The following is a 27,606-nucleotide window of genomic DNA, read 5'->3' on the forward strand; positions in this document are numbered from 1 at the left end:
TGACTTCGAGTTCAGATGTCAAGTGTATCTGTTCTATATTGTGTTTTATAATGTCTAGAAATACAGGATTACTGCAAAAATGTAAAAGTGATACTGGAAAGAAATAACTGAATGTATTTTTACAGTACATTGCTTATATTCTGATGTGGAGTGGATTAGGATTCCTGCTACTTTCATGAATTAAATAATATCATCTATCAAGTTTACTGGATGTACAGGGTTTGATTGTTGTAGTTTACTGTGTTTTAATTTGCACATCTTAACAAGCACTAGAAAAAAAGGCATCAGGAAAACTTGGTAAACATGTTTGTTTAAAAAAAAAAAAACAAACAAACACGAATTTTTGTTTATTTACAGACATGTCAGATAGTCTCTCAAACAACCCTGCATCTTTCAAAGAAACCTTTCTACTTAAAATGCAAGATGTATTATTTATCATGGCACACAAGATAGAAACTGACACGGTGATTAGTGATTTAAATATATTTAATATTTTAGAATTCAGAAATAAAACATGAAAATAGAAGTGCTGCCTCTGCAAAGAAAACAAACGCAAAAATCCACAATAATCATAACGAGGCAAACATGTTTGTTTCCTGCTGTAAATATATTAAGGTATGGAGGATAGCAGTCAGGTCCCAGTGATGTTTATCACAGTCTTCCCACGGGCGTGGCCTCTTCCCAGCTTCTGAAAGGCCTGGGGAACTTCAGAAAAAGAGAACACCTGCTCTACAACGGGACGGATCTGAAAAGAAGACAATTAACTTGTTTAAAAAATGACAGCGTATCGTTTCATACTTTCATTTGCTTCACTGTCCATTTTTACTTGCTTGACATACTGTGCTTTTTGAGGGTTTTTTTTTTTTAATTTATAATGCCAAAAGGTACAACACTGTCTTGTAGGCTTCTTAAATTTGATTATATCATTACAAAGCTTGGCTTTCTGTTTTTGTGTACAAAGAAAAAAAAAAAAAATAGTCGCAGACAAAAGTACTGGCACCCTTCACTTTAATATAAGAGAATTCAAAAAAACACAAGCCTTTAGTGAACATTAGCCACTAATTAATGACAAAAACTAAAATACACAATTTCTGGTAGTTTAACAAACAATCTATGAAAATTAAAATACAAAAGCACTTAAGCAAATTGAAATATGTGTGTAAAGTATTGGCAGCAAGCTATAATTGTAATTGTGTAATTAGTTGTAGTTGAACCGTGGCACACCCGCGGAACTGTAGCGTTTTGTGACTTTTTGTTTTTATTATGGCTTCATCTTGTTTTTGAAATCTGAGCCCTTTCTATCCTGCCGATTTCCTTCAGCTCAGCCAGACTGGATACACAATGCTTGGGCTACAGCTTTTTTCAGATCAGGCCAGAGCACTTCTATTGGATTGAGATCTGGGGATTTACGAAGGCCATTCCAGAACTAAAACAAATCCACACTGTTTTGTGCAACCAGTTGAATATTTTATTTTTACTTTTTTTAAGAGATAGTCCTAAAAATGTTACGTACGTCAGTCGGTACCTCTCAAAACTGCACTCCTAATCAGCCTGTTCAACCAACAACAAATGCACTACCATTAACAAAACAAAACAAAAAATGAAGAGGCCGCAGAATTCTTGTGGCTGAACCTTTTATCTCTGCCACTGATCAACCAGTTGTTTGATTAACGATGAATAGGACAAGCAGATCATGATGGTGCGAGTCATTCAATTTTCACTGTAATCAACTGACCGAGACACAAATTCTTCCTGTTTACAGACACGAGGGGATGAGTACCCAGCCCCTCATTAAACACCGCATAATGGTCAGAGATTAGCTAAATAAAACAATTGCAGCAGAATTACAGCTGCACCATTTAACAGTGTCAAAAATGATGACTCGCTCTGCATAAACAGATTACCAGGTTTATCTGTAATTGAAACAAAAAGGCTATGCTCAACACCAAGGCTAAAAAGCATGTTCTAGTGGTGGTGTTCTAAATAATACTACACATTTAAAGCTGTACACACAAACACACTTACAGTGGCTATAAAATCTGCCATCTATGTCAAGTACAAAGAACACGTATTTTAGGGGATGAACAGTGATAAACATAAACAGTAGACTGCATCAATTAAAAGGTTGACACTGGGAATGGGTACCTCCTATAAACATTAACAGAAATGAGAACCTGGCTTTTACATTCCTTTTTTGATATTTTGTTCATTAGATATGCCTCAATGCTTTGAATTGAAAACATTGTGTTCTCTCCTATGTGTTTTTTCTCTTTTGTTATTTATGGGAAGGTAAGAAAGCTACTGTTAGTAAGCCCAGTTATTTCCTCCGATTGAAAAGCCTGGGTCTCTGGCTATCTGTCAGTAAATGCTTCATGTCCTGTTTTAGATAGAAATGCTGAAGGGCAGCGAGCAGTGACATGACTGTGGGAAGTGGTGCCCCTATGGGAATATTGGTACTCCAGCTAAAAGAGGTGAGGAATCACAGACCAACAAGGATGAGTCATTGCATTGAGTTCCGGCCATTGCATATCTTGACAAACATACTGGCCCCATTCACACCACTGTGTGAAATGGCACTTGCAATCTTCAGATGTGTTTTACAAGTACACGCTAGCCTCACAATGTGCACTGCAGCACAATAGATAGTACTTTTAATAAAAGAGAGGGCAGCATGTTTTTGTTTTTTTAATTACTCATTCCAAGAAAGTTTTTTTTTTTTTTTGACTAATGAATTTGTGTAGTAAATAATAATATTATTATTATTATTATTATTTATTTATTAGCAGGCGCCCCTTATCCAGGGCGACTTACAATCGTAAGCAAATACATTTCAAGTGTTACAATACAAGTAATACAATAAGAGCAAGTTACCAGTAATTGAGATTTAACTAATTAGCTTTAGAAATTTTAGCTGTTGATGAGTATCATGTTTTGACCCTGAAGATAATAATGATATAAAATGATCTTTCTATAACCTAGCATGGCACTAGATATTTATTTTAATTGAAAACACCCAAGATTCTTTCAAAACTGCACACAGTGAATGGAAATGCACTACAGGTAAGGTTTGTGTCATTATTTCATTAGCTATAACCCCTATGGCATTGCTTTGTTGCTGTAATCAAATAAATTCAGCCCATTTGTGCAGCATGTAGCTTTAAGTGAAGTTTTATAAAATCTGGACTTTGATCCTTACAGCTACATTTTCTATGGAACCACAACATGTCTCCTGTGCTAAATGTAAAAAGTGTTATTTGCATGTTCAGTTGCTAAGGAACCAGCAGATGAACGTCACTCACAGATAATTTCTGAAACCTGGAATTAACTTAAAGACATGGGGCTGTATTATGATCATAGCGAAAATGTCAACGCAAACGCCAGTGGCGCATAAATGGAGCGAAGATGTAAAAAAAGCCACTGTGCTGAAATGGTATTCTGAAGACATTTCTTGCACCATTATAGAGCACCTGTCCCATTGCCACGGGTCAGCATACATTTCGGGGTGTGGTATTATTAACAGATTTGCCGAAGCAACTTTGATGACAGCGCAAAGGGGTCCCAAATAGACAACTGAGCACTAAGTTAAGACCCGCTGAAACCAGGCGTGCGTTCAATAGCAGAGTGCTCTCTCGTGAAGCCCCATAACACGTTAGCAGTTATTGAACGGTCTGTTAGGAGCGAGCAGTTTCACAATCGCATACATCGCTGTGTATTAAAACAGTTGCTTAAGCGAGTTTTGCAGTTTTTGTATTATTTTTATTTTTTAATTTAATTACTACTACTACTGTACACTTGTTTTGGTTTAACATCTTGAGGCGCCAGTCAGATTTGTCAAGTCATAATTAGTCCAGGTTTCCTTACTAAAGCAAACATTTAAAAAAAAACTCAAGCTTTGGGTCAATGGTTTCTGTGACACGGCATGCACATTATGTACTGGAAAGCTCTTCAAGTTAACAGAAGATACATTTACAATACACAGAACTCTGTACTGTATACATCCTTGTTAAACGGGCCATTATACAACTTTGAACCAAAGTACTGCAAGCACTGGCTTTTTCATTTCATGTAAAAATGAAAGGCGAGCACCCCCACTGTCTTAATTAACATATTGTATGTTATTGGTCAACAGTAAAACCTCTGGTCTCAGGCGATCAATACAAACGTTATGCTCTCTCTATTAGGGAACACAGGGGTAGTATAAAAGAATACCACAGACAAGCAATAGAATGCAATCACTTGATATGATTCATGCTCCACGTTTGTGATAAAGGTCTGTCGTCATGCAAAGTATCAACAGAGAGAAGATCAACATACCTTTCCTGAATCAACAAGCTCGCTCACTTCATCCAGGGCTGGGCCACTGGGAGCGAACAATGCCCAGCGATAATGCACTCCTCTACACAGATGCTGTAAACCAAACAGAAGACCCAATAAGAAGAGCAAGACATAGTCTACACTTAAAAGTACTCTACTCAACGAGAACAAAATTGATGTTAGGAACAAGAATGCGATATTGGGAACTGTTATCTCGATCAAGGCTCGCCCCCCCCCCCCCCCCCCCCCCCCCCCCCCAAAAAAAACATTTCACAATGGGCAGCATCTTAATTGCTTTGTTATGATCCCAGTGTTTCAGCTATCAAAACTTCACCTGGTGAATTATTCCATTAATGTATAGTATTAAGCTCTGCTGAACATACTTTGATTACATTTGTGCCCTCTGGTCTTAAGTTTGAAATAGTTAACCTTATGCCTCACAGCAAGGATTTATAACACTTATTACCCCCACCCCACCCTTACTCATCTGTTTTATAGACAGAATGTATCTCATTCTAATAGCCTGTCCTCTTATACAATAGATTACAGTATTCAGTTTGTGGATTACCTTGTCACTTTACCTTCTCAAATGTGCATGTTTTTTGGGGGGGGGGGTTTATGCAAAGCCTAACCATCTCTAAAACTGGACACAACCGAGGAGGCATCTCAAAGGGATTCTCATTTGAAATCTATTGTATAGATATCGCTCTTCTGCACTGAGGTCCCAGTTATTATTAGGGTGTTACTACACACAGGCTGTCTTTATCCTAAGGAAAGCTTTCGTGCCAATAGCCTGGAGGTGGTGATATATGACTGTGGACGCCATGTAACACTTCACACCGACACAGGCTGCTCCCTGGTCATTCTCTGGCAGTGAGCTCACAGTTGAATCCAGCAAGTGACTAATCAAACAGCAATTTGAGCTTACTCCTCACTGACAGGGGAACTAATGGCTTGTCTTGCTGGAGGGGAGGGGAGGGGAGGCATGGCATGGCATAACCACCCCGTCCCACCACAGAACAGTGACACAAAGGTGTTGAGCATTAAAGGGAGTTAGTAAATAGGAAGGAACATAGGAGGAAACAAAAACACAAAATTAAGCAAAGCAACTTCCTCCTCTGTTTATCTCTGCTTTCAGGACAGTGAGTTCCTTAGGAGCATCTGTATTACTCAGCTCCTCCGGTTGTGTCACTAGAATAGTAATATGTAACCAGGCAACAGACACTAGTAACAAACAGTTCTGACCACAGGCTGCTTATGTGGCAGGCTAAAGGACTGGAAAGGCTTACTCCACATGTCTGTGCTGTGAGTTATATATACATGTAACTCGATTGCTGGGGTGGCTGAAACAAACAGATTCAATGCCTATCCTAAAACAGATGTGAACATCTCATTTAACAAGCTATTTCACACACTGCTTTCTCAAAACAATGCTTCCCACAGGGATTTTCAGAACATGGAGTTTGGTCTTTTCCTGTATCAAGTCACTGATATGATAAACAAAAAACTATCTTTACTTCGTCAGCTGCAGAGTAACCTGTGGATATTTCTGGAATAAGACATTAAACTTAGATCACAATCAATTTTGTCAATTATGAAAGCACGATTTTAACAAGCAACAAAATACAGAAGAAACAGTGGCGCAGTCTTGAAAATTTTGCAAATTACAGTGTTTCTATTTTTGAAGAATTCAGACCTCCTTTAGTAGAGTTTACAGACTGGTCATTAGTTTTATTTTATTTATTTATTTTAATTTGGAATCGGCAATTATTTTTCTTATTTTCTCCCCAGTTTGAAATGTCCAATTATTTTTATTTCAACCCGGCTCACCACTGCCACCCCCAGGCTGACTCGGGAGAGACGAAGACGGACACATGCGTCCGCCGAAATGTGCGCCGTCAGTGGTCCGCTTCTTTTCACTCTGCGGGCCCGCCATGCAGCCACCTCAGAGCTACAGCGTCGGAGGACCACGCAGCTCTGGGTAGCTTACAGGTAGGCCTACAGGTGCCCGGCCAGTCTACAGGGGTCGCTAGTGCGCGGTGAGCCGAGGACACCCTGGCTGACCTAGGCCCTCCCCACCCCCTCCCCCCTGGGAACTCCTGCCCACGGTTGGCAGTGGAATAGCCTGGACCCGAACCGGAGACCTCCAGGCAATAAGGCGCATCCTGCACTCCACGAGGAGCGCCTTTACCGAATGCGCCACTCGGGAGCCCCCCAGACTGGTCATTAGTAAGCTGAAATGTAGATTAAGCATTAATTTACTAGGTGGCATCATAATGTGCTAAGCACTTTCATTTCATTAATTTACCGGTGTTTATTTTGTATCCTATGCTTGTTTGATCAACATGTTCATCCAGTGGTATTCTAATGAATAATACAGGTTTGAGAGAGAATACACAAAATAGTAGATTATTACCAGAAACACAAAAACTACATTTATTATAGCAGTAATCCTCAAAGCTGTGCCTGTGGGCAAGTAATCGTTAATGTTACAATACTCATGTAGTCGTAATTATCATGCCCTCAACTGTATGAGAAATACATGTACCTGTGGCAAAAAAACCTTTGAGGGCCAAAGTATAATAGTATTACAGGATCTTCCTTTTTGTGAAGTACTACAGCACTGTACCCTGAACCATATGTTTGTGGCTTGAGGCAAAGGGTGGTTGGTCCCCCAAAATGGGGAGGACCCCACACAGCAAAGCACCTACAAAATGTAAACTGTGTAGACCTAGGCTGATAAAATCCTATGAACACCAGACTAATGTTGGGCGTTTATCTGGTAGGGTTTTCATGACAGTTTTAATGAGACAAATAGTTAGTTACCTTTAGTGCTTTACTGCCAATGGTGACTCCTGACTGAAGCATTCCGTCAGCTATTCCCAGCCTATCAGTGTTGAGCATGAAGGGTGTCACAAGGGTGACATATTTGGCTCCAGACCACGGCTTCAGGCAACTCAAGGCCCACTGCTCAGTGTCTCCTCCCACATTGTCTAAAATCAGATCAAACCTGGACACGGAAAGAAAGAAAGAAAAAAGGGTCATTCCAGCTCAAGCTTACACACTGGGGGTCACTCGATTGCTTAGTCAATAGATTTAAAAGGGTCATTCCAGCTCAAGCTTACACACTGGGGGTCACTCGATTGCTTAGTCAATAGATTTAAAAGGGTCATTCCAGCTCAAGCTTAGACACTGGGGGTCACTCGATTGCTTAGTCAATAGATTTAAAAGGGTCATTCCAGCTCAAGCTTACACACTGGGGGTCACTCGATTGCTTAGTCAATAGATTTAAAAGGGTCATTCCAGCTCAAGCTTACAAATTGGGGGTTACTCGATTGCTTAGTCAATAGATTTAAAAGGGTCATTCCAGCTCAAGCTTACACACTGGGGGTCACTCGATTGCTTAGTCAATAGATTTAAAAGGGTCATTCCAGCTCAAGCTTACAAATTGGGGGTTACTCGATTGCTTAGTCAATAGATTTTTTTTTTTTTGGTTTTGTTGGTAAGCCATTGAAACATGTTTTAAATGTTGCTTTTTTCGCATCCATCATCCCTCACATGGAGAAGAATGAGGTCAACGGTCATGAAAATGGGCATTTTTCCACTTCCAGGCCCTTTTTCACAACGTGGGGTCACGAGTTACAGAGCTCTTCTTCTGGCACCATTTTCTCAATCACATGTGGTGTATGTATCATCAACTTCAAACAGAGGAATTTGGTCCACTTGAGCTGGAATGACTAAAAAGAAGCATCAGATGTGCAAAGTCTTTTGGAAGTGCACTTTTTGCATCTGAATTACCAACTTGCTGCTCTAGAAAACTACCAGTGTTTTTTACATAAGGCTTTAAAATCAATTTTCTTATTAGCACTTTGCTTGTATTTTAGAATATGCAGATATTGTAAAGACAATGCTAAAGTACCAAAAACATCCTCACCATAATAAAAGAGGGGGCAGTTTTAAATTTAATAAAGCAAATCGTCCTCCTTAGTCTCACTAGGCATTCACTAAGAAGACAGAGCAAGTGCTAGCTGGGGGAAGAAGGCATCTACAGCGTAATTTAAACATAGCTTTGGGCTGCTGCCCTGGGGAGCTTTTGAGAATGATCAAGAGAGCAAATTGCGCAGTGTGGATTTTAAAACCTTGCATACACATGAGAACACATCAGTTAGACCGGACTTTTTGGTGTTGATATTTCTGCAGCAGTTTTCATTTTTGTCTACCACAGGTCTCTAAAGAGTAATTGCAGCTAACAAAATAGTTCCTTCAGGCACATTCATTCCTTATATACTGTAAGTCTCAAATGCACAGTGGTGACAGAAACAGACGTTTTAGATGTTTTATACACTAGGTTAAATAAATGTGATGCGAGCCATGCTTTTAGGCTGTCTGCTACTTCCTGGGTCCCTTTCCATGATGGGAGAATTTGTCTCCACCGCTTCACTGGCTTCTTTCATATCAATAACCAATCAGCTGCTACCCCTATTGAGTGACATGCTCTCAGCCACAAACATCTGCAATTATTTAAACATAAGTAATTGGGCATTTTCAACAAAGCTTAAGGAGGAGGATACATGGGAAATCTAGTGTATTGCATGTATATCAAGTCGTATGAGATGAATACTGTATAGCTACATACGGTTTGAGAGCTCTCAGCTGTGCCTCCACACTCCCTGCTTTGTAATCCACCATGTGGTCTGCTCCGAGGTCCTTCACGAGCTGCTCTGCATTCTGGGAGCAAGTAACTGTCACATGGGCACCCCAGGCTTTCATCAGCTGCAACGTAAAAAGAAGAACGTTTCAGGGTACCATTCTACTTGTGAGATGTCTTCCTCATTAAACATATTTTTTAAAAAGGAGACCATTATCTTTTCAGGGATACCAATATTTAGTAAGGGTCTGAGAAGAAAAATGGGCAATACAATCCCAGTATCCATGCTATTTCATTTAATTAGAGTGGATACAGGACCAACAAAATAGCTGATGTAATGATACATCCATGATCAGCTTTCTACGCTTTGTCGTATCATGTACAATATCTGCTGTGTTCCCTGACTGCCCTGTCCTACAGCAAATGTGATTGCCACTGCTGTTCAAGCTCTTCCTGTTGCCTAAATATAAATACAGAACCTTCTAGCTTTTACTGGAGCTAGCAACCTCTTTTATACTCCAAATCACTCATGATATACAGTAGCAAACCAAAAAGAGTGGGGGCACTGGTTTTGGTTTGCTAGAGTCAGATTTCTTTATTTTATTTCAGAAATGTTATAAGAAATTCATGATGATTGCTTGCTTGAATCTCAATTTAAAAGCATAATTACACAGACCAAGCTAAAGCTGTATTACAGTCAGTGTATACGCAGCTGTTATACTGTACTTATATTTAGTCCCTTGTGGTATAAACAAACACTTTGATTTGGATGTTTAATATTGATGTTGCAGCCCACGACTTGAATTTACCAGGCACACGGTTTAACCAAAAAGAAGCACAGTAATTTCAAGTGTTACCTGAATGGAGAAGGTTCCAACTCCCCCTGAAGCACCGATAATTAAAATGCTATTTAAGAAAGAGAAAAGAAAAAAAAAGATACTTTAATAAACCAAGTAGGCAGGTAAGATTTGATCCCATTTCGTTTCTTATTTCTTTTGTATTTAAAACTTTTCATTCCAGGACAGACACACTGAGCTGCCATATAATGACTGTTTACCAAAAATAGCTCTTAACCCTTGGTAGGCCTAGTTTAGATGTAGCCAAACAACATACACTTTATATACTGTACCTAAATAATTGAGTTTGTAGTACAAACAATATGTGAAAGGGCAGTTAAAATGGTGAATCGGACGTCAATGAGGACTGCAGCCAACGCTTAGAGAAGAAATGAACACGTCACTGTTAGGATGGAACTATGTCAGTCTCGCTTGGAGGCAAACATATTTTCTACTTCAGTTAATAAACAGACATGAAGAGCCGTACCGTTTCCCATTGCAGTTATCCTTATTCAGCCCCCCTGTATTCACCAGGGCAGACCATGCTGTTGAAGCAACATAGGGCAAGGCTGCAGCCTGTGTGTGGCTGAGGGACTTGGGTCTGTGCGACACCTGAAACACAAACGGACCGCTTTTGTGGGGTACTGTACGCAGAAGTCTCTCTGTATGTTACTGACACATGTTTTATATATGTAAAAACTAGAGCTATCAGTATCATGAACAAATTGATCCTCGTGACTGACATTCACCCCCTGTACAAATAAAAATGTGTGATACTCTCATTTGCTTGTGGAAAAGAAGGTTCTTATTGCATCACAATTGTATAAGAAGATTGTTTGTTAAATGTTAAAACATACAGTAAGTGCCAAATAGGAACATAGGGCGATATGTACAGGACCCTACATATACATCCCCTGCGAGGGTGAATATAACTTGTGTAGTGGATATGGTTAAACAGCGGCTTTCACCAGAGAAGATGCTGAATTTGCTTGAGGCAGCTGGCCTTAGTACACAAAACAGTGAAGTTGCCAGTTAACTGAATGAACAACTGTACATGGTGAAAATTACTATGCATACTTGTACATGAGTCAAACTACAACCCAGTACATGGCCCAAACTACAATGCTTTTCAATGTAGTCCAAATAAAAAGGTGCACTGTGTACATTATTACAGTACCTCATTTCCACTTAATACAACAAACTCTGCTAAACTTCCTGGTTTCCAGGGAGGAATGGCAGCCCACACCTGTAAAGAAACATCACAAACATCATGTCTCTGAGTGTGCCGAGGGCTTGCTTCCTTCTTCTCCAACTTTCCAATCAGCGTTTGAGAATGATACTTAAACCCATTGGGATATTGTGAATGATACTTAAACTCTGCTAAGAAATAAATAATAGTAGTAATAATAATAATAATAATAATAATAATAATAATAATAATAATAGGGATATTGTGAATGATACTTAAACTCATTGGGAAATGTTGCCAGTTATTTTAATTAAAAATACTAAACAACTCAAATAAAATGACAAACGTTTTGACTAGAAGTCTTTTTGTAGTTTGACATTTTATTGTATTTTCCTTTAGCATTTCTGAATTCGGCACTATTGATGGCTTAATAGTTGTGCAAACTACTCTGAACGTGGCGTGGTGAAGGCAGACGCATTGCAAGCTTACCTGAACATGCCGTTCTGTCCTGGGTCTCAAAAGCAAGAATATCAGTTGTGCCTAATTCAGAGTTAGCTTTGTAATGTAGACTGCGATCACCAATCTCACTTGTGAGCTGAATTCAAATGTAGCTTCAAGAGTTGAAAGCTAAGAGATGTAGTGCCGTTGTGCCACTTCCAGGAGCAGTGTAACAATCACATAGCAAATGTGACCTAGTGTATTTACTTGGCTTTATGACAGAAAACCTTTATCACACCTTCATCTGGACTTGAATTACACAATAAATAACAAATGCAGCATTTCGCTATTTTGATATTTGCTTGTCATTATAATACTTCAAGGTTTTTCTTTGCGCTCCTAGCTGTTTTTTTTTTTTTTCTTTCAAGGTCAAGATTTTAAATAGAAGTAAGCATCTCAAGTTCAGCTGAAAAACGAAAAGGCATTACAGTACCTCATCACCAGGTTTGAAATATGACACATCCAGCCCACATTCCATGATCACTCCAGAGACATCTCGTCCAAGAATTAATGGGAATTCATTCCCAGCGGCATTGATATTCAAAGGATCGCGTCTCATACGTAGTGTAGCTGCACCATAACCACCTGAAAGACAGCAACAGCTACCTTATCCAGCACACTCTTCAAAAACGTGCTTCAACATACTTAAAACGCTCACATAACGCCACGAGGATACCGAGGTAAATGAACTGAGTAGCAACACTAAAAGAAAATTATTTGACAGAACGCCTTTCTCAACCTATTGCCCCCTCTGGCAGGCCTCAAGCCTGCCCTGGTGGGAGCACCCTCTGCAGGGTAAGGGTGCAGGTCTCCATACCTATCCAACCCTTGACCTTCTGCCAATTGCATGGTCCTGTAATGTGGACTAGTGTCCAATGATGACAAAGCACCGAGGAGGGCATTTAGCCGAGATATTGGTCTACCTGAAAGTTTCTTTTAGTTTTTAAATTAACTAACTTTTCTATTGTGCACTAGACTTTAGTTAAATACTATGCATATATTTTAGTGGATGCTATTTCTGAAGACGAAATAAAAACTTTGAGCTCACTTACTTCTCATGGAAATGTCGATGGGATTTAGGCTCGCCGAGTGGACTTTTACCATAACTTCATTTGGGTAGTTTATGATTGGAAACATGGCATTTGTAGAGTACCGCAGAACATCATTGTTGCCGTATTTATCAATAACCCAGGCGGGCATGATAGTCCACCGCTGTGCAGAGGCGCTGAAGTTTCTTGAAGAGTGTTTGTGAAGCGCATTTCCACCTGTCCCTGCACTAATACGCGTAGGATTGGGGTGATGAAAAAGCGCTACCCATCTGGCACAGGCTACTCTTTTAAATGGACACAACATGCTTATTGAATACTGCTGTATTATCATCAAGCAACTACGAATTACAAAGGCGTTCAATTGAATAACTTACAAGTATCCTAGTATTAAACTATGAAAACACGCTTTGTTTCATAGTTGTAACCGGAAATGGAAAACAGAAACATAAGCCAAAAAAAAAAAAATACAGCACAGAAATTATGCAGACTGGGTACCGATCTGATCTGTAGTGATACGGTTTATTTAAAGCAGTAAATTAACGACGACACAAATACATTTACACACACGACCGACGACACAAAACAACACTAATTCCAAAATATATCAAACAAACGTATACTACAAACTAATATAATTGCAGTACGCTTTTTTGCAATATTATTGGCTATGCAAGGTTAACAACACCCTACACGTAAGGAAGAACAGTTTTATAAACTAGTCTTGTGAAATATTGAACGACATGGGGTTCCGATTAAATTACGCACTGTTTGCATGACTTTCCTTGTCATAACACAATGAAGACACAAGAAATACCCGCAAACACGTCTCTCTCCTCAGCCTGTTTTGATGCCTGCACTGCCCGTTAAAACCTGCGCCCCGCAGCCTATTGAAAATCAGAAACATATCACACTCGCACCAAACTATCCAATCAGCGAGCTCGAGGTTGTGAGGCTCAGTGAAAACAAGATGTCAGCGTCCATGGGTAGCCCATGGTGAAGGTTGTGTTGTTTATAAAGGGAGGCGCTTTGAGACATGCTGGGCTTGACGTTAAGAGAAGTAAGTGTACATAATGTGTAAACCGAATAAAATATTTGTTGGAATCGGAAATACTAATGTGTTTAGCTGTGACATGAATTAAAAATAAATGTTAGATTTACAGCTGAGCGCTTGGGTAGCTCATATTTAAATACCTGAACTACCGAAGGTCAAACTAAAACCAGTCCAAGTGTTGCAGGTTTATTTGTTGCTGGTTGATCTGTTCTGTTCTGTCTATAGAACAAAACACACTTGTCTTTGAAACATATGTCTAATTTAACAACTATACTGTAATTATCTGTAAAAGCAGGGGAAATGAGAAAAGGCCCGTGGTCTACAGGTATGACTAGTGGACCATTTTCGTGATGAAACGACCTTATTTATTTTCTTCAGGTTTCCTTGGCTCTCAGGGAAGGCAAAGTAAGCCCCACAGAGCTCTGTCAAAGATGCCTGCACTTCATTAGGAAAACAAAGTTTCTTAATGCCTACGTAACTGTCACTGAAGAAATTGCACTGAAGCAAGCTGAGCAAGCAGAGAAGAGGTTTCTAAAAGGTATGCAGTAAATGAGAAGAAAATGTGCTTTATAGGTGGTATTGATGTATCAGTCATTGGTAACTTCAGAACATCATGGAGATGTTTGAAGATTGTGTTTAAAATATGTCTTGTAAAATACCGGTTGTATACAAAGTTTAAAAACGTGGTTATTAAATCTTAAAGAGATACTCGATATGACTGTGGGATATATTTACAAATGTAGTCTTCTTCCAGTTTACAGTATTAATAATAATAATAATAATAATAATAATAATAATAATAATAATCTGTTTCCGCCTTTATGTACCGGTGACTTTTTAAATTTCAGAAGTTTGACGCATGTCTTAAGCCCCTTTCACAGTGGCTACCTGGGTCACAATCCCGCGTAGTGTGAAACCACATATCTGGGTCGTACCCGTGTTGACCCTGGTCCCAGCGACCCACCTCAGGATGTGAGTCGACAGGCTTTGACCCGGGTTGAGTGAGACGAAATGCATGACGGACGGCAGTGTGGAGTAGTGGTTAGGGCTCTGGACTCTTGACCGGAAGGTTGTGGGTTCAATCCCCAGTGGGGGACACTGCTGTTGTACCCTTGAGCAAGGTAATTTACTTAGATTGCTCCAGTAAAAACCCAGCTGTATAAATGGGTAATTGTATGTAAAATAATGTGATATCTGTATAATGTAAAATAATGTATAATGTGATATCTTGTAACAATTGTAAGTCGCCCTGGATAAGAGCGTCTCCTAAGAAATAAATAAATAATAATGACGGACGTTCATAAGCAGAGGAAATAACAAACAGCCACGCCTGCGTGAAGGTTTCACTGCCGCAAGGAACGTTTTTGTTTATTCTGTTTAGCCATATTTTTGTTGCTTGAGACACAGCATGAGCCAGATTGCAGCAGGGATGAAGAAACATTTGCTCTAATCGACATTTGGGCCTTCGGTTTAATCCAGAGAAGTTTAGGTGGAAGTGTCCATAACAAGCTGCTTCCTGGGCATTGATACGCACATTGTGTAATTGCGTCGGTCACCCAGGTCGACCCTGCTTTATCAAAAGCAGTGTGAAATTGCATAGCCGGTCCTGTCCCGGGTAGAGCATGCCCGTGAGAAACAATGTAGGTAGTCATCACCAGCTTGTCCCCCTGCAACACTCTGCCCCTAGCGAATGAAAGAAAGTCCACAATTGTCTTGTCCTGTTTCCTACAGATGTATTTCTTACATTAGAGATTAGATATAGTCCTGGGAGCAATTATAGATAAGGCCCAGTGTAAATCGCAATTTCACGGGCAACGAGGAAATCGTAAAATTAGCCCAATACCACGATTTTTGCAATATTCTTAAGAAATAAAAATAAATTATTTCATAATTATTTGTATTTCATACAAAAAAAAAAATCACGTTAACGAACCTGTACAGCTCTGCTGTGTGCCTGCATGTACTATTCACCATGCACATAGTGCTGTGCAGTGATTATGCCATGTGACTATGCAATCTAGGCAGGAAATTAAAACACTACATACTGTAAACAAGAAAATTAATGTCTCTAAAAAGGCTAAAAATGTGTCTGCAGCACGTGTAAAGCAGTATCCAGCAGGAGTTTTACACAGCGGTGGAGGTACGTCCTGCAAAGTTACTGTAGATCATTACCGAGAATCAGCTCTTGACAGGCATTTAGATTCAAGTATTCACTGAAAGAAAGGCAGAACTCCAGGGCAGTACTGTGACTGCTTTGCTTGCAAAGAAATAAAAAAACAGTGACTTCCATGTTCCAAAAGTCCACTGAAAATAGTGAAGCACGAAGCACGTTAAATTCTGATCTGACAGAGGCGTTTGTTTGTGCAAATATCCTTCTTGAAAAATTGGAAAAGATTGGACAACCAAAAGCTACGTAAATTCTTCAGACTGAGTGTAGCAAATGGTTGAGTGATTCCTTCATCAGCCCAGCTGAGCCGTGAATACTTACCTAAAGTTACCGAGTATCACAAGCAGGAGATTATTGAATTGGTAAAACAGTCTGGTTGCTTGTCAGTGGTCACTGACGAGTCGACAGATGCCCAAGATCAGTATGGGTTACACGTTGTATTTGTTTTGCCAGACCTAAATGGTGAATATGCGTCTGACGTACTAGATCTGAAAGGTGTCCTTGCAGATACACTTTACCTACAGGCTGTTAATTACAACACCGTTTCACAAGCTATTGTAAAGTGCTTGAATAACTTTGACGTTGATTTAAAAAAAAAAGTAATAATCTGTACACATAATTTATAAAATAGTTTCGTGCACGTTCCGCGAAATACGATACTTTACCTGTGACACTGCCATGAATTTTAAAGAAAATTTCTGCGTTTTTCACAGGGCCTTATATAGAGGACACAAGGGTGGCATCTAACAACAGGAAGAACATACAACTTTGATATTTCATATCCATACCAAGCTCTTAATTGAGTATATTGTTATCAGCAACTTTTATTTTTTTATTATTATTTATTTATTTATTTTAAATTTGGAATCGGCAGTTATTTTTCTTATTTTCTCCCCAATTTGGTAAACCCAATTATTGTCTATTTCAACCCGGCTCACCGCTGCCACCCTCGCACTGACTCGGGAGAGACGAAGACGGACACACACGTCCTCTGAAATGTGTGCTGTCAGCCGTCCACTTCTTTTCACTTTGCAGGCCCGCCATGATGTCATCTCAGAGCTACAGCGTCGGAGGACCACGCAACTCTGGGCAACTTAGGGGCAGGCACCCAGCCAGTCTACAGGGGTCGCTGGTGCACGATGAGCCGAGGACACCCTGTCTACCCCCCCCTCCAATTGTGCGCCGCCCCCTGGAAACTCCCACCCACGGTCGGCAGTGGAGTAGCCTGGACTTGAACCGGCAATCTCCAGGCTATAGGGCTTTTATTAACGCTGCAGTCGAGAGTTTCTTTAAGCAAATGATTACAGGAGGTTTTCCCCTTAGGTGAGACACTGGGGCCACTAGATGGGATTCCCATTGCAGTGAAGGATAACTTTTCTACAGCAAGCATTCAAACAACATGTGCTTCTCAAATGTTAAAAGGTATGACCTTGAATATCACTGCATTAGGGTTTGGAGTATTCACAATGTATTTAAAGATTGAAAGGTGTTCTGAAGGATAACTACTGAGAATTGTGACAGATAATAAATACTCTGAACATCTACGTTTTTTTAACTCTGTTTCCCTCTCATTTTTGTCATGAAATTAAGTACAACATTTTTTTTTTTTTCATAAATCTCATCTGACCTCCACATTGTAAATTGAATACTATTACATATGGGAGAACAGTGTTAAAATAATGGCAATAAAAAAAGCTTTCAATTGAACTTTTGTGCATCTTAGATCTGTATCAGTTTAAATGAAATGTGATGTGCTTTATGTAGTATTACTTAGTATTAGAGTTACTTGTTCTCCTTTTGAATTGTGACATTCGTACAGTTTCCTGCCTTCTGTTAATCTACATTATAGTATGGTGTCATGGGTAGTAAAACGTTAACATTTTTTAAAAACAGCAGACGTAGGATATCCTGCAGTATTTGACTTTATTGTATTCTGATAGATGGGTTGCCATGGGGCTGTTTAGACACTTAAGGCATTTCCCAGGACTCCATGTATTCTAAAAGAAACAGAGTATGTTATACCATTAAGTAATACAATTTCAAACACAAGCTGATTTCTGCTTCGTGTTCTCAGGCTATATCCCTCCATTCAATGCAACTGTAGTTCAGAAGTTGCTGGACCAAGGTGCTGTGCTTATGGGAAAAACAAACCTAGATGAATTTGCAATGGGGTAAGGAACAAACCTTCAACATATATCAATTAGAATCTATATTATCCCGTCGCCTCCTTTTAGAAGTATTTGTTTTTCAGTTTCTAGTTTGCAAGAGGTATTCTTTATTATTAATAATAATAATAATAATAATAATAATAATAATAATAATAATAATTTAATTTTACACTTTAAATTAGGGCTATTACCACAGTATTTGGGGTGTTATGAGCATTGCCAAATTTTAAATCATTAGCAACAAGAAAACTAACATTGAATATGTGTGTGTGTGCATATATGTGTAATTATATATATATATATATTATATATACAGTGCCTTGCAAAAGTATTCAGACCCCTGACCAATTCTCTCATATTACTGAATTACAAATGGTACATTGAAATTTAGTTCTGTTTGATATTTTATTTTAAAACACTGAAACTCAAAATCAATTATTGTAAGGTGACATTGGTTTTATGTTGGGAAATATTTTTAAGACAAATAAAAAACTGAAATAGCTTGCTTGCATAAGTATTCAACCCCCACACATTAATATTTGGTAGAGCCACCTTTCGCTGCAATAACAGATTTAAGTCTTTTGGGGTAAGTATGTACCAGCTTTGCACACAGTGTCGGAGTGATTTTGGCCCATTCTTCTTGGCAGATTTGCTCCAGGTTGTTCAGGTTGGTTGGACGACGCTTGTGGACCGCAATTTTCAAATAGTGCCACAGATTCTCAATGGGATTGAGATCAGGACTTTGACTGGGCCACTGTAGGACATTCACCTTTTTGTTCTTGAGCCACTCCAATGTTGCTTTGGCCTTGTGCTTGGGATCATTGTCCTGCTGAAAGGTGAATTTCCTCCCAAGCTTCAGTTTTTTAGCGGACTGAAGCAGGTTCTCTTGCAGTATTTCCCTGTATTTTGCTCCATCCATTCTTCCTTCAATTTTAACAAGATGCTCAGTCCCTGCTGATGAGAAGCATCCCCACAGCATGATGCTGCCACCACCATACTTCACTGTAGGGATGGTGTGTCTTGAGGCATGGGCAGTGTTAGGTTTGCGCCACACATAGCGCTTTGAGTTTTGGCCAAAAAGCTCTATCTTGGTCTCATCTGACCACAAAACCTTTTCCCACATCGCAGCTGGGTCACTCTCATGCTTTCTGGCAAACTCCAGACGTGCTTTCAGATGGTACTTTTTGAGTAATGGCTTCTTTCTTGCCACCCTCCCATACAGGTCAGTGTTATGCAGAGCTCTTGATATGGATTACTAGTGCACCATTACTCCACTCCCAGCCACTGAACTCTGTAGCTCCTTCAAAGTGATTGTTGGCCTCTCTGTGGCTTCTCTCACAAGTCTCCTTCTTGTTTGAGCGCTGAGTTTTGAGAGACAGCCTTTTCTTGGCAGTGCCTGGGTGGTGTGATGCAGCTTCCACTTCCTGATTATTGATCCAACTGTGCTCACTGGGATATCCAAACACTTGGATATTATTTTGTACCCTTTCCCTAATCTATGCATTTGTATTACTTTATCTCTAACTTCTGTAGAATGCTCTTTGGTCTTCATTTTCCTTCAGATTCACAGCCTGACCAATGATCCTTCAACAGTGGGGTTTTTACCCAGAAAATGTGACAGCAACTTTAATGGTTCACAGGTGGAGGCCAGTGGTAAGGTAATTGTGTCCTCGTTAGGGCAATTTCTTTCATCGGTGTAAACTGGGAGCTTCCACAGCACAGGGGTTGAATACTTATGCAAGCAGGATATTTCAGTTTTTTATTTTTCTTAAAAATATTTCCCAACATAAAACCAATGTCACCTTACAATAATTGATTTTGAGTTTCAGTGTTTTAAAATAAAATATCAAACAGAACGAAATTTCAATGTACCATTTGTAATTCAGTAATATGAGAGAATTGGTCAGGGGTCTGAATACTTTTGCAAGGCACTGTATATATATATATATATATATATATATATATATATATATATATATATATATATATATAAATTACACACAGACATACATAAAATTGCAGTGTGAGGAGCATGAGTACCAGACCTTTTGACTGAATCTTTCTGTTAGCGTTTTTAGCTGTCAACATGTCTTTGCAGCCAGGCCCAGTTGCATACATCTTGAGCCACGGCAGTGCAATCTTAATCCCTGGCTCTTCCTGTAGTTCTGGCAGCACAGACACCATCTTTGGACCAGTGCGCAATCCCTGGGGTTATTCCAGGCAGTACCAGGAAAGGTGTGCACAGAATCCTGAAGACACCAAGGACAGCTCTGATTGGTTGATAACAGGTGGAAGCTCGGGGGGGAGCGCTGCTTCTGTTGCTTCGTTAACCTGTTTTGCGTAAGTTGCATTTATCATATCTTGTAACTGTTGTGTGTTATATAAGAAACTAAGGAGTATATTTCAAAGCTTTTTTTCCACTCTTTAATTAACTCCTGTATTTTCAAAAGTAAAATTCACTTCATTTTTAGAAAAACAGGATCCAAGCAACTAATATAATATAATTCAAGGTCAAGTTGTTTGTTTTTCAGTTTTGTAATACTGTATGTTTAAACTGAAGTAGAGTTTTTTGTTTTTTTTCTTGTGTCATAAACTCAATTCTTGAGTAAATTCTTTGAAACTATGTCTGTAAGTCAAGTAGACATATGTTGCATCTAAAACTGGGCTTAGTAAATTTCCTTAAAATTATCATTTGAATGTTTGAAGTTATTGCTGAAGTGTTTTTTTAAAGTTACACCGGCCAGGTTTAATAACAGCAAATTGTATCATTGCTTACAATAACTAGTGCAATGGTCACCATAGACGTTTTGTATTGCAAATTAATCACTACAAGTGGTTGTACAGCACATCCTTGTTACTCTTCCTTACCTTTCTTATTTATCTATAAGTAGTTTAATATTATGACCGGGAATTGAGTTCAGACTTCAGGCTGATTTCAGTGTAAATTGATTTATTATTATTTCTAATATGTTCCCTCTGTGAAATGACCATCAGTCACAACCTTAAATCTACATGTTGCATTCAGAAGCCCAGGTGCTCCTCATTCTCAGCCTTTTCAGACATTATAAGTGTGCTCGTTATGGCCCGGTGTTGGCCCAGCTTTGTGATGGTTCTAACCACAGTGTTGTCTTGTAGGTCGTTGGGCTCAGACACAGGCGGGTCAACGAGGAACCCTGCTGCCTACTGTGGAGTTGTTGGCCTAAAACCTACTTACGGGCTCCTTTCTCGCCACGGACTCATCCCCCTGGTGAACTCCATGGACGTACCTGGCATCCTGACCAGGAGTGTGCATGATGCAGCCACCGTTCTAGGTATGAAATATACACTCGCAGACAAAAGTATTGGCACCCTCACTTCATATAAGAACATTCAAGAAAACATGTTAAATACAAGCATTTAGTGAACATTATCCACAAATTAATATAACAAAATCCAAAATACACAATTTCTGGTAATTTTAACAAACAATCTTTAGAAAAACAAGTTTAAAAAAAGCACTTGGGCAATTTGAAATACAGTAGAAACCTGTTACTTCGAACCCCTTTGATCTGAATCACCTCATTAGCTGCACTATAAAACTGATTATGATTGAACTGTTGGAAAAGGGTGAACGTGCTGTTCAACTTGCTGAAGAGTATGGTGTGGGAAAGTCAACAATTACTGACATAAAAGCTGCAGAACCAAAACCATGTAATCTCGAGTACCATGGAATCAAGCACCGCCACAGCACTGTGAAGAAACTCTGTCAAGACGATGCGAGAGAAAAAGCTTTGTACACGTGCTTCTGCAAGAAAGGGAAAAGGGCACTCCAATTTCAGGACAAGAACTTAAAGAAAAAAGCTTTGTTCTTCCATAGTCGGCTACATCCAAAGGACAACAGTTTTAAAGCTAGTGATGGATAGCTGTACAGATTTAAAAGCTTTACAGCCAGGTGTTGTGTATCTCTGGGGTTGCATGTGTTGTTCTGAGTTGATCTTATGTCTAGTTTCAGTATGTTGGCTGCTAACCATATTCAAACACTGAAATTATTAAGGGGATATCTGTAGGTTTACTGCTTTCAATATTAAGCTCGTTAAACGTCGAATTCCCAAAATAGTTAGACTGACAATTGTTTTGTTGCATGTTGAATATGATAAAGGGATTTTGCTAAATGAGACGTTTTTCAATGGCATAAAGGTCGATTTCACCCATTCTCTGCTTGAATTGAAAATTAAAGATCGAACAAAAAAAACTGTAAATTCTTTCTAAAATAAACGTCTATTAATCATCGATTTGGCAAAAAAAAAAATTGAATAGTAGCAAGCCTAGCTATGTGTCAACCTTTATGTTTAGCATTATAATGCTTTCATGTTTTCTTTTTGTTAGCAGGTTTTATAACATGCATTACAAAAGACCATGTTCTGCTGACAGTACATACCGCAGTAAAGCCCTTCAATGGATATTCACGATATTCCCATAAGGGGTGAAGAGTGAATTTGAATCCTGTCTCTTGTTTCAGGGGTGCTAGGTGGTCATGACCCAAAGGACTCCACCACAGTACCAGAGCCATTCAAACCTTTCAGCCTGCCAGATGAGATAGATGTCAGGAATGTGTGTGTTGGTATTCCAAGGGTAAGACTTAAATTGGTTCTTCCTTACCATTTAATCCCCTTTTTTGTCAATACATTGTGTATTTATAAAGGCTTTGTTTCTTTTAGGAGTACCATGCTCCTGGCTTGTCCAAAGAAATACTGGCCCATTGGACCAAAGCTGCAGAGCTGTTTGAAAAGGCAGGTGCCAGAGTTGTTGAGGTGTCCCTTCCTCACACCCAGCACTCCATTGTGTGTTATCACGTCCTCTGCACAGCAGAGGTGGCATCAAACATGGCCCGCTTTGATGGGCTGGAATACGGTAGAGATCCTTTTTAATTTAACAAAATAGAAATAGGCTTTTGATGTACTCTGCGTGTTTGGAAATCGCTTTTTTCATGATGCATTTTATTGGATTAGCATTTTATACACAATATATACTAGGGCATGAATACATGCAGAACAACTGATGTAGGGCATGTATTGCTCATGTTGAATGTTGTACTATATTGAATGTCATATCAGTCTTGGTTGTTTTGGAAGGTGTACATTACATGTGTTTGTCAGTATGGCTGTATAGGGAATGCACCATGGGGAACGCTTTATCATATTCTGTTTTTTAAAATGAGTTAAATCAGCCACAATATTAAGAATCTAATTACAATAACATTGTTCACTTCTGGCTGTCAGTTATGCCAAATAATGACTGCTATGGCAACCAGTAATTAAGCATCCCTCTGAGACTTGCTTGTGAGTGAGAAAATCTGCCGCTGCTGTGCCTTCTGCTACTAATAACTCAAACAGATTAAGATGGTAATTTCTTTTTTTCAGTGGTTTGGAAACTCCTCACCCTTTACTTTGACCATTGCCCTAACATGGCCAACATATTGTGGTTGTGTGACTTTTTGATGATACAGTAAGGCTTTGAGATATTGCTTTCATATTCGGTACACAGCTGTATTCTATGATTTTCTCTGTGCTTCCATGGTGTACAAGCCTTGTATCCCAGAAACCATTTGAAGTTACTCTGCGAGCCAGGTGTGTTGCTGACCTCAGACCTAATATGGCTGCCATAATGAGGTCACTTGAGTTGCTGTCTTCATTTTTGGTACCCAGCTGTAGTCTTTGATTTGCTTACTTATATTCCATTGTCAGTGTTGTCCTGTAAAAATGAAATATTTCGCTTCCACATTATTTCAACCTACCTGTTTCAATCTGGACATACAGATTTTTCACAGATCTCACTTTTTTTTTTTTTTTCTTAAAAGCCATTCGTTGTGATATGACATTCCCCCTTGATTATGCCTCTGTGGATGGTTTGTTTGTAGTATTGAATTATTTATCTTTTGGAATGATAAGCCAAAACATTGTAGTAAGTCTCAGCTTGTGCTTGTGTGTTGTTTTTTATTTTTTTATTTTTTTTAAGGCCATCGCAGTACCATAGACAGCTCAACCGAGGTCATGTATGCATCAACCAGACACGAGGGGTTCAATGATGTCGTGAGAGGAAGAATACTGTCTGGAAACTACTTCCTTTTAAAACAGTAAGAAGTTTATCTTGAATTTGGTGATGGCATTTCTTGGTAAAACAAAATTAAACCTGCACTATATTTTTTTCGAATGGTGTTCATTTATTTGTAAATAGAGCAGGGTATCATGCTGGTACAACTGTGCCTTGAGATAAACAATGGTATAAGCATGCCAAAGAGTATTAAAAAATGAGAAAGCACACGTCCGTATGGTAAAACCTATATTAGAAAACGATTCAGTATCGTCAGTCAATCAGCTTCCAGCTATAGCAGGCATTAATACACAACAGAACGTCACCCCATCACCTGTGAATCAAATTTAAATCAATCTGCGCAAGTACCGGCTTTTTCATTTTCACTTGAGCTTAAAAGAAGATTAGTTCACACATATTGGACAGCAAATACAAAAAGATACAATTGGTCCAAACTTATTTTATTATCCACCAAAACCAGCCAGTCAATACTTTGCATGGATGAAAGCAACCAATCCTGTACCCGCAACTGCCGAGTCCGCCAATCACAGCCTGTAACGCAACTGGAGCACACAGCATCTTTCAACAACAAAGCGAGACGCGGACAGTTCAGTAATATAGCTTCATTTAGATATCAGGCACTGTCCACATAAACTATAAGCAGCTTTGGCAAATAAAATAAAAAAGTTATTTGTTTAACAATGTTTTTTTTTTCCAATAATTGTGTATGATCCTGGCTTTATGAACATTTTTGGGACTATTTTCCTAAAACTTTTCTCAGCAGAAGGGTACCCAACAAATAATTACAAGTTCAAGGTAAAGGTAGATTTTTAAAGAAAATAATGTGAAAAATCGTTTTCTAATAGCGATAGTGCCCTCTCGATGAAAGCTCTACCGTGTGGTAGTTGATCTGGACTTTCATTAGCGACTCGCCTTCTGCTCGGGGCGCATAACTCCTGTCGCAGTCAGCTACCACATGGTAGAGCCTTCATCGACAAGCACTATCGTTTCAATAATTCATGGTAATATGAACATTCTAATTAGGACTTTTAACAGTGTTTATTTTTGAAGAGTGCCCAATAAAAACCCATACTAAATCACTCACTATTTTAACCTGTTAATTATACTAGTTTCAGAGGCAGCCACTAATGTGATATCTTTCAGTGTAGTCAGCTGGAGGTGAAGAACGCTGAGACAACACAAGATGGAACTCAGTATTACAGTATATTACCACTTGTCTTAGTGGCAGCGTTGTCCAATAGAGTGTCTGTAAGTCATTACTCTGCTGATAAAGCAGGCGGCAACATAATACTGAGGTCCAGCTTGTGTGCGCTCTGCATTATTTACTCAGTCAGGAAAAGTGACAAATACTGTCTCTGAGACGAATAGGTCACAAAGATGAATGATTTATTATGGTATTTTGTGCACTCGTCAAAAAAAAAAAAAAAAAGTGTCCTAATTTATAATGATTCCAATGAGTTAAACCATACTGATTTGCATGATTGATTTTTTTCTTGATCTTTCAAAGAAGTACCTGAGTCGACGCAAAACAATAACTTCCTCTAAAAGGTATTTTGGATTTAACTTGGAAATGTTTAAGCCCCAAGTATAATCATGTGGGGGGGAAAAAAAGCATGACCTACAGCTCTGGATAATTCTACAACAAATGGACCAGTTGAAATATGCACAAGGTGTATGAACAGAGCCACAAACCGGACAAGGTGTGTTACATTTAGCTGATGTTAATGGAAAGATCCCTTCAGTACTTTCCTGTACAATTTCAGAAATTATGATCGCTACTTTGTCAAAGCACAGAAGGTGAGACGCCTCATTGCGAACGACTTCATGAAGGTGTTCAGCTCTGGAGTGGATGTGCTGCTAACACCCACCACCCTGAGCGATGCTGCACGGTACTCCGAGTTTACCAAAGAAGACAACAGAACCCGCAGCGCCCAGGAAGACATTTTTACACAGTGTGCAAACATGGCAGGTGCGTACAGCAGATTCTGAGAATTAACTCAGAGTGGTGAGAGGAGATCAGAGAGCTGTGGTAGGCAAAGGAAGATCTGAGGTACATTGCATATTTGGTCACCTGACTCAAGCTTTTTTTTTTTTTTTTTTTATCTTAACCACTAAGCCAGACTACATTTTGTTTTTGTTTAAAGAACAGGCATAGTGAAACATCACAGTTTTCCCCACATTGCTAACAAAAGAGGTTGTGTTAGTGTTCTTAGCTATCATACTTTGCAATACTTCAAGACTACATCCTTAGAAAGCACAGAAATACATAAGTGTTAGATTTATCAGAACTAGTAAGCAGCTGTTGTGCAGCAAACAGAAAGCACAATGACAGCTTCAAGGAAGTTAATTGTAACCTATTATATTTTTACACAGTTGAACAAGTTTAAGAAAAGTAACCTGACTTGGGAGCCATGTAATATTGTTTTCCTCATATTAACATTTATGAAAAAAATTACATTTTTTTGGCTTCCAAATAAGACTTTTCTTCACTTTTTGTAATTTTTAGCAGTGTGTAAATAAAAAATAAACAAACTATGGATATATCCATGATATACCATGAACCATACAATTGATAAACAACCCAACATACGAACAACAGTCGTCTTTTTCTTTACATTTCAGGGCTACAAATAGACAGTAATGGTGGGAAGGAACACATACAGCTTTGATGTATATATGCACTTTATTATTATTATTATTATTATTATTATTTTCTTAGCAGACACCCTTATCCAGGGCGTCTTATATCTAATACCTGGGCTACCAGTTTTACCCATTAAGTACCAAAGACATTTTTCTTTGAAAAAATCAGAACACAAGCTGTATTTATGTAATTTGATAGATTACAATTAATTAACAAAATTAGAGTAAGTTATCACAGCAGTGTAGTTAGAGAAAATTGAAATAACAGGTAGATGTCAATGACAAATGCTCGAAAAAAAATTACAAAGTAGGCTCTACTCAAATGAGAACAATGACATTTAATGGGTTAAGCCTTTTTTTAATGATTCACTTTTGTGGCACATCATTGTGTCGCCTCAGTGTGTGCTGGCCCCTCTAACATTCTGCCTGATTTTCAGCTCACTTTCTTACTTTTGTTCCAGGTCTCCCAGCTGTGACACTTCCTATTGCATTGTCAGAGAGAAACCTTCCCATCAGCCTCCAGTTCATTGGGCAGGGGTTTCGCGAGAAGAACCTCCTTACTGTTGCCAAATGGTATGAGCAGCAAGTGAAATTCCCTCTGATTGAGTTTCAGGATGTAGCGGATCATGTTTCAGAATTCCCTAAAACAACAAAGTCAGCATCTGCTTTCTGATACCTTCAGAATTATTTGTAAATAAAAAAGTTTCTCCTTAAGTACCGTCAGACCTGCTGTAACCACAGCAACCTGTAAATAAAGTTTGTTTTTGATGCAAGCAAATCAAACCTTTTTACTGTTAAGTAATTATCTGTTTGTTGGAGAATATCGGTTTCTGCCTTACATTTTTGGCATAAATAAGTAGTATTTTATGTTTTTAAAAATGTTCTCTACCAAACTGATTTAATAATGTGTTTAAAAAACAATGCCTAAGAAATGGAATGAGGCTATTATTGTA

General features: G+C 38.9%; 2 protein-coding genes across 3 annotated transcripts; one reads left to right on the plus strand and one right to left on the minus strand.

Annotated features, from left to right (window-relative positions):
- Positions 1-468: 468 nt before the first annotated feature.
- On the minus strand, positions 469-13,470 carry rtn4ip1 (reticulon 4 interacting protein 1). Of its 2 annotated transcripts, none has more exons than XM_059024638.1 (9): positions 13,300-13,470; positions 11,919-12,070; positions 10,976-11,044; positions 10,286-10,410; positions 9,820-9,868; positions 8,951-9,087; positions 7,141-7,324; positions 4,315-4,407; positions 469-745 (listed from the first exon to the last, which is right to left on the minus strand). In XM_059024638.1, exons 1-9 carry the CDS (start codon positions 13,436-13,438, stop codon positions 632-634), a joined length of 1,062 nt encoding a protein of 353 aa, XP_058880621.1. In that variant the 5' UTR covers positions 13,439-13,470; the 3' UTR covers positions 469-631. The 2 variants fall into 2 exon arrangements, with proteins under 2 accessions (XP_058880621.1, XP_033860598.2); XM_034004707.3 differs by having other exon boundaries at positions 12,538-13,406.
- On the plus strand, positions 13,438-27,436 carry qrsl1 (glutaminyl-tRNA amidotransferase subunit QRSL1). The gene is made up of 11 exons (XM_034004705.3): positions 13,438-13,591; positions 13,964-14,123; positions 17,076-17,174; positions 17,827-17,923; positions 20,084-20,260; positions 21,056-21,231; positions 22,419-22,531; positions 22,618-22,810; positions 23,915-24,032; positions 25,774-25,979; positions 27,115-27,436. The coding sequence occupies exons 1-11, from the start codon at positions 13,568-13,570 to the stop codon at positions 27,324-27,326; spliced, it is 1,575 nt and encodes a 524-aa protein (XP_033860596.2). The 5' UTR covers positions 13,438-13,567; the 3' UTR covers positions 27,327-27,436.
- The last annotated feature ends 170 nt before the right edge of the window (positions 27,437-27,606 follow it).

Source organism: Acipenser ruthenus, chromosome 5 (assembly GCF_902713425.1).
Source record: "Acipenser ruthenus chromosome 5, fAciRut3.2 maternal haplotype, whole genome shotgun sequence".
In the NCBI taxonomy this organism is placed as follows: Eukaryota; Metazoa; Chordata; class Actinopteri; order Acipenseriformes; family Acipenseridae; genus Acipenser; species Acipenser ruthenus.

Bases quoted from the DNA above. Each gene is read 5' to 3' on its own strand.
- rtn4ip1 (XM_034004707.3), bottom strand. From the start codon at position 12,865: ATGATAATACAGCAGTATTCAATAAGCATGTTGTGTCCATTTAAAAGA. The intron at 11,045-11,918 runs GTACTGTAATGC...GTTTCTTTACAG, and splicing joins ATTTCAAACCTGGTGATGAG to GTGTGGGCTGCCATTCCTCC. The intron at 7,325-8,950 runs GTATGTAGCTAT...TTCCGTGTCCAG, and splicing joins CAGCTGAGAGCTCTCAAACC to GTTTGATCTGATTTTAGACA.
- qrsl1 (XM_034004705.3), top strand. From the start codon at position 13,568: ATGCTGGGCTTGACGTTAAGAGAA. The intron at 17,924-20,083 runs GTAAGGAACAAA...CTCTTCCTGTAG, and splicing joins CTAGATGAATTTGCAATGGG to TTCTGGCAGCACAGACACCA. The intron at 22,532-22,617 runs GTAAGACTTAAA...TGTTTCTTTTAG, and splicing joins TGTGTGTTGGTATTCCAAGG to GAGTACCATGCTCCTGGCTT.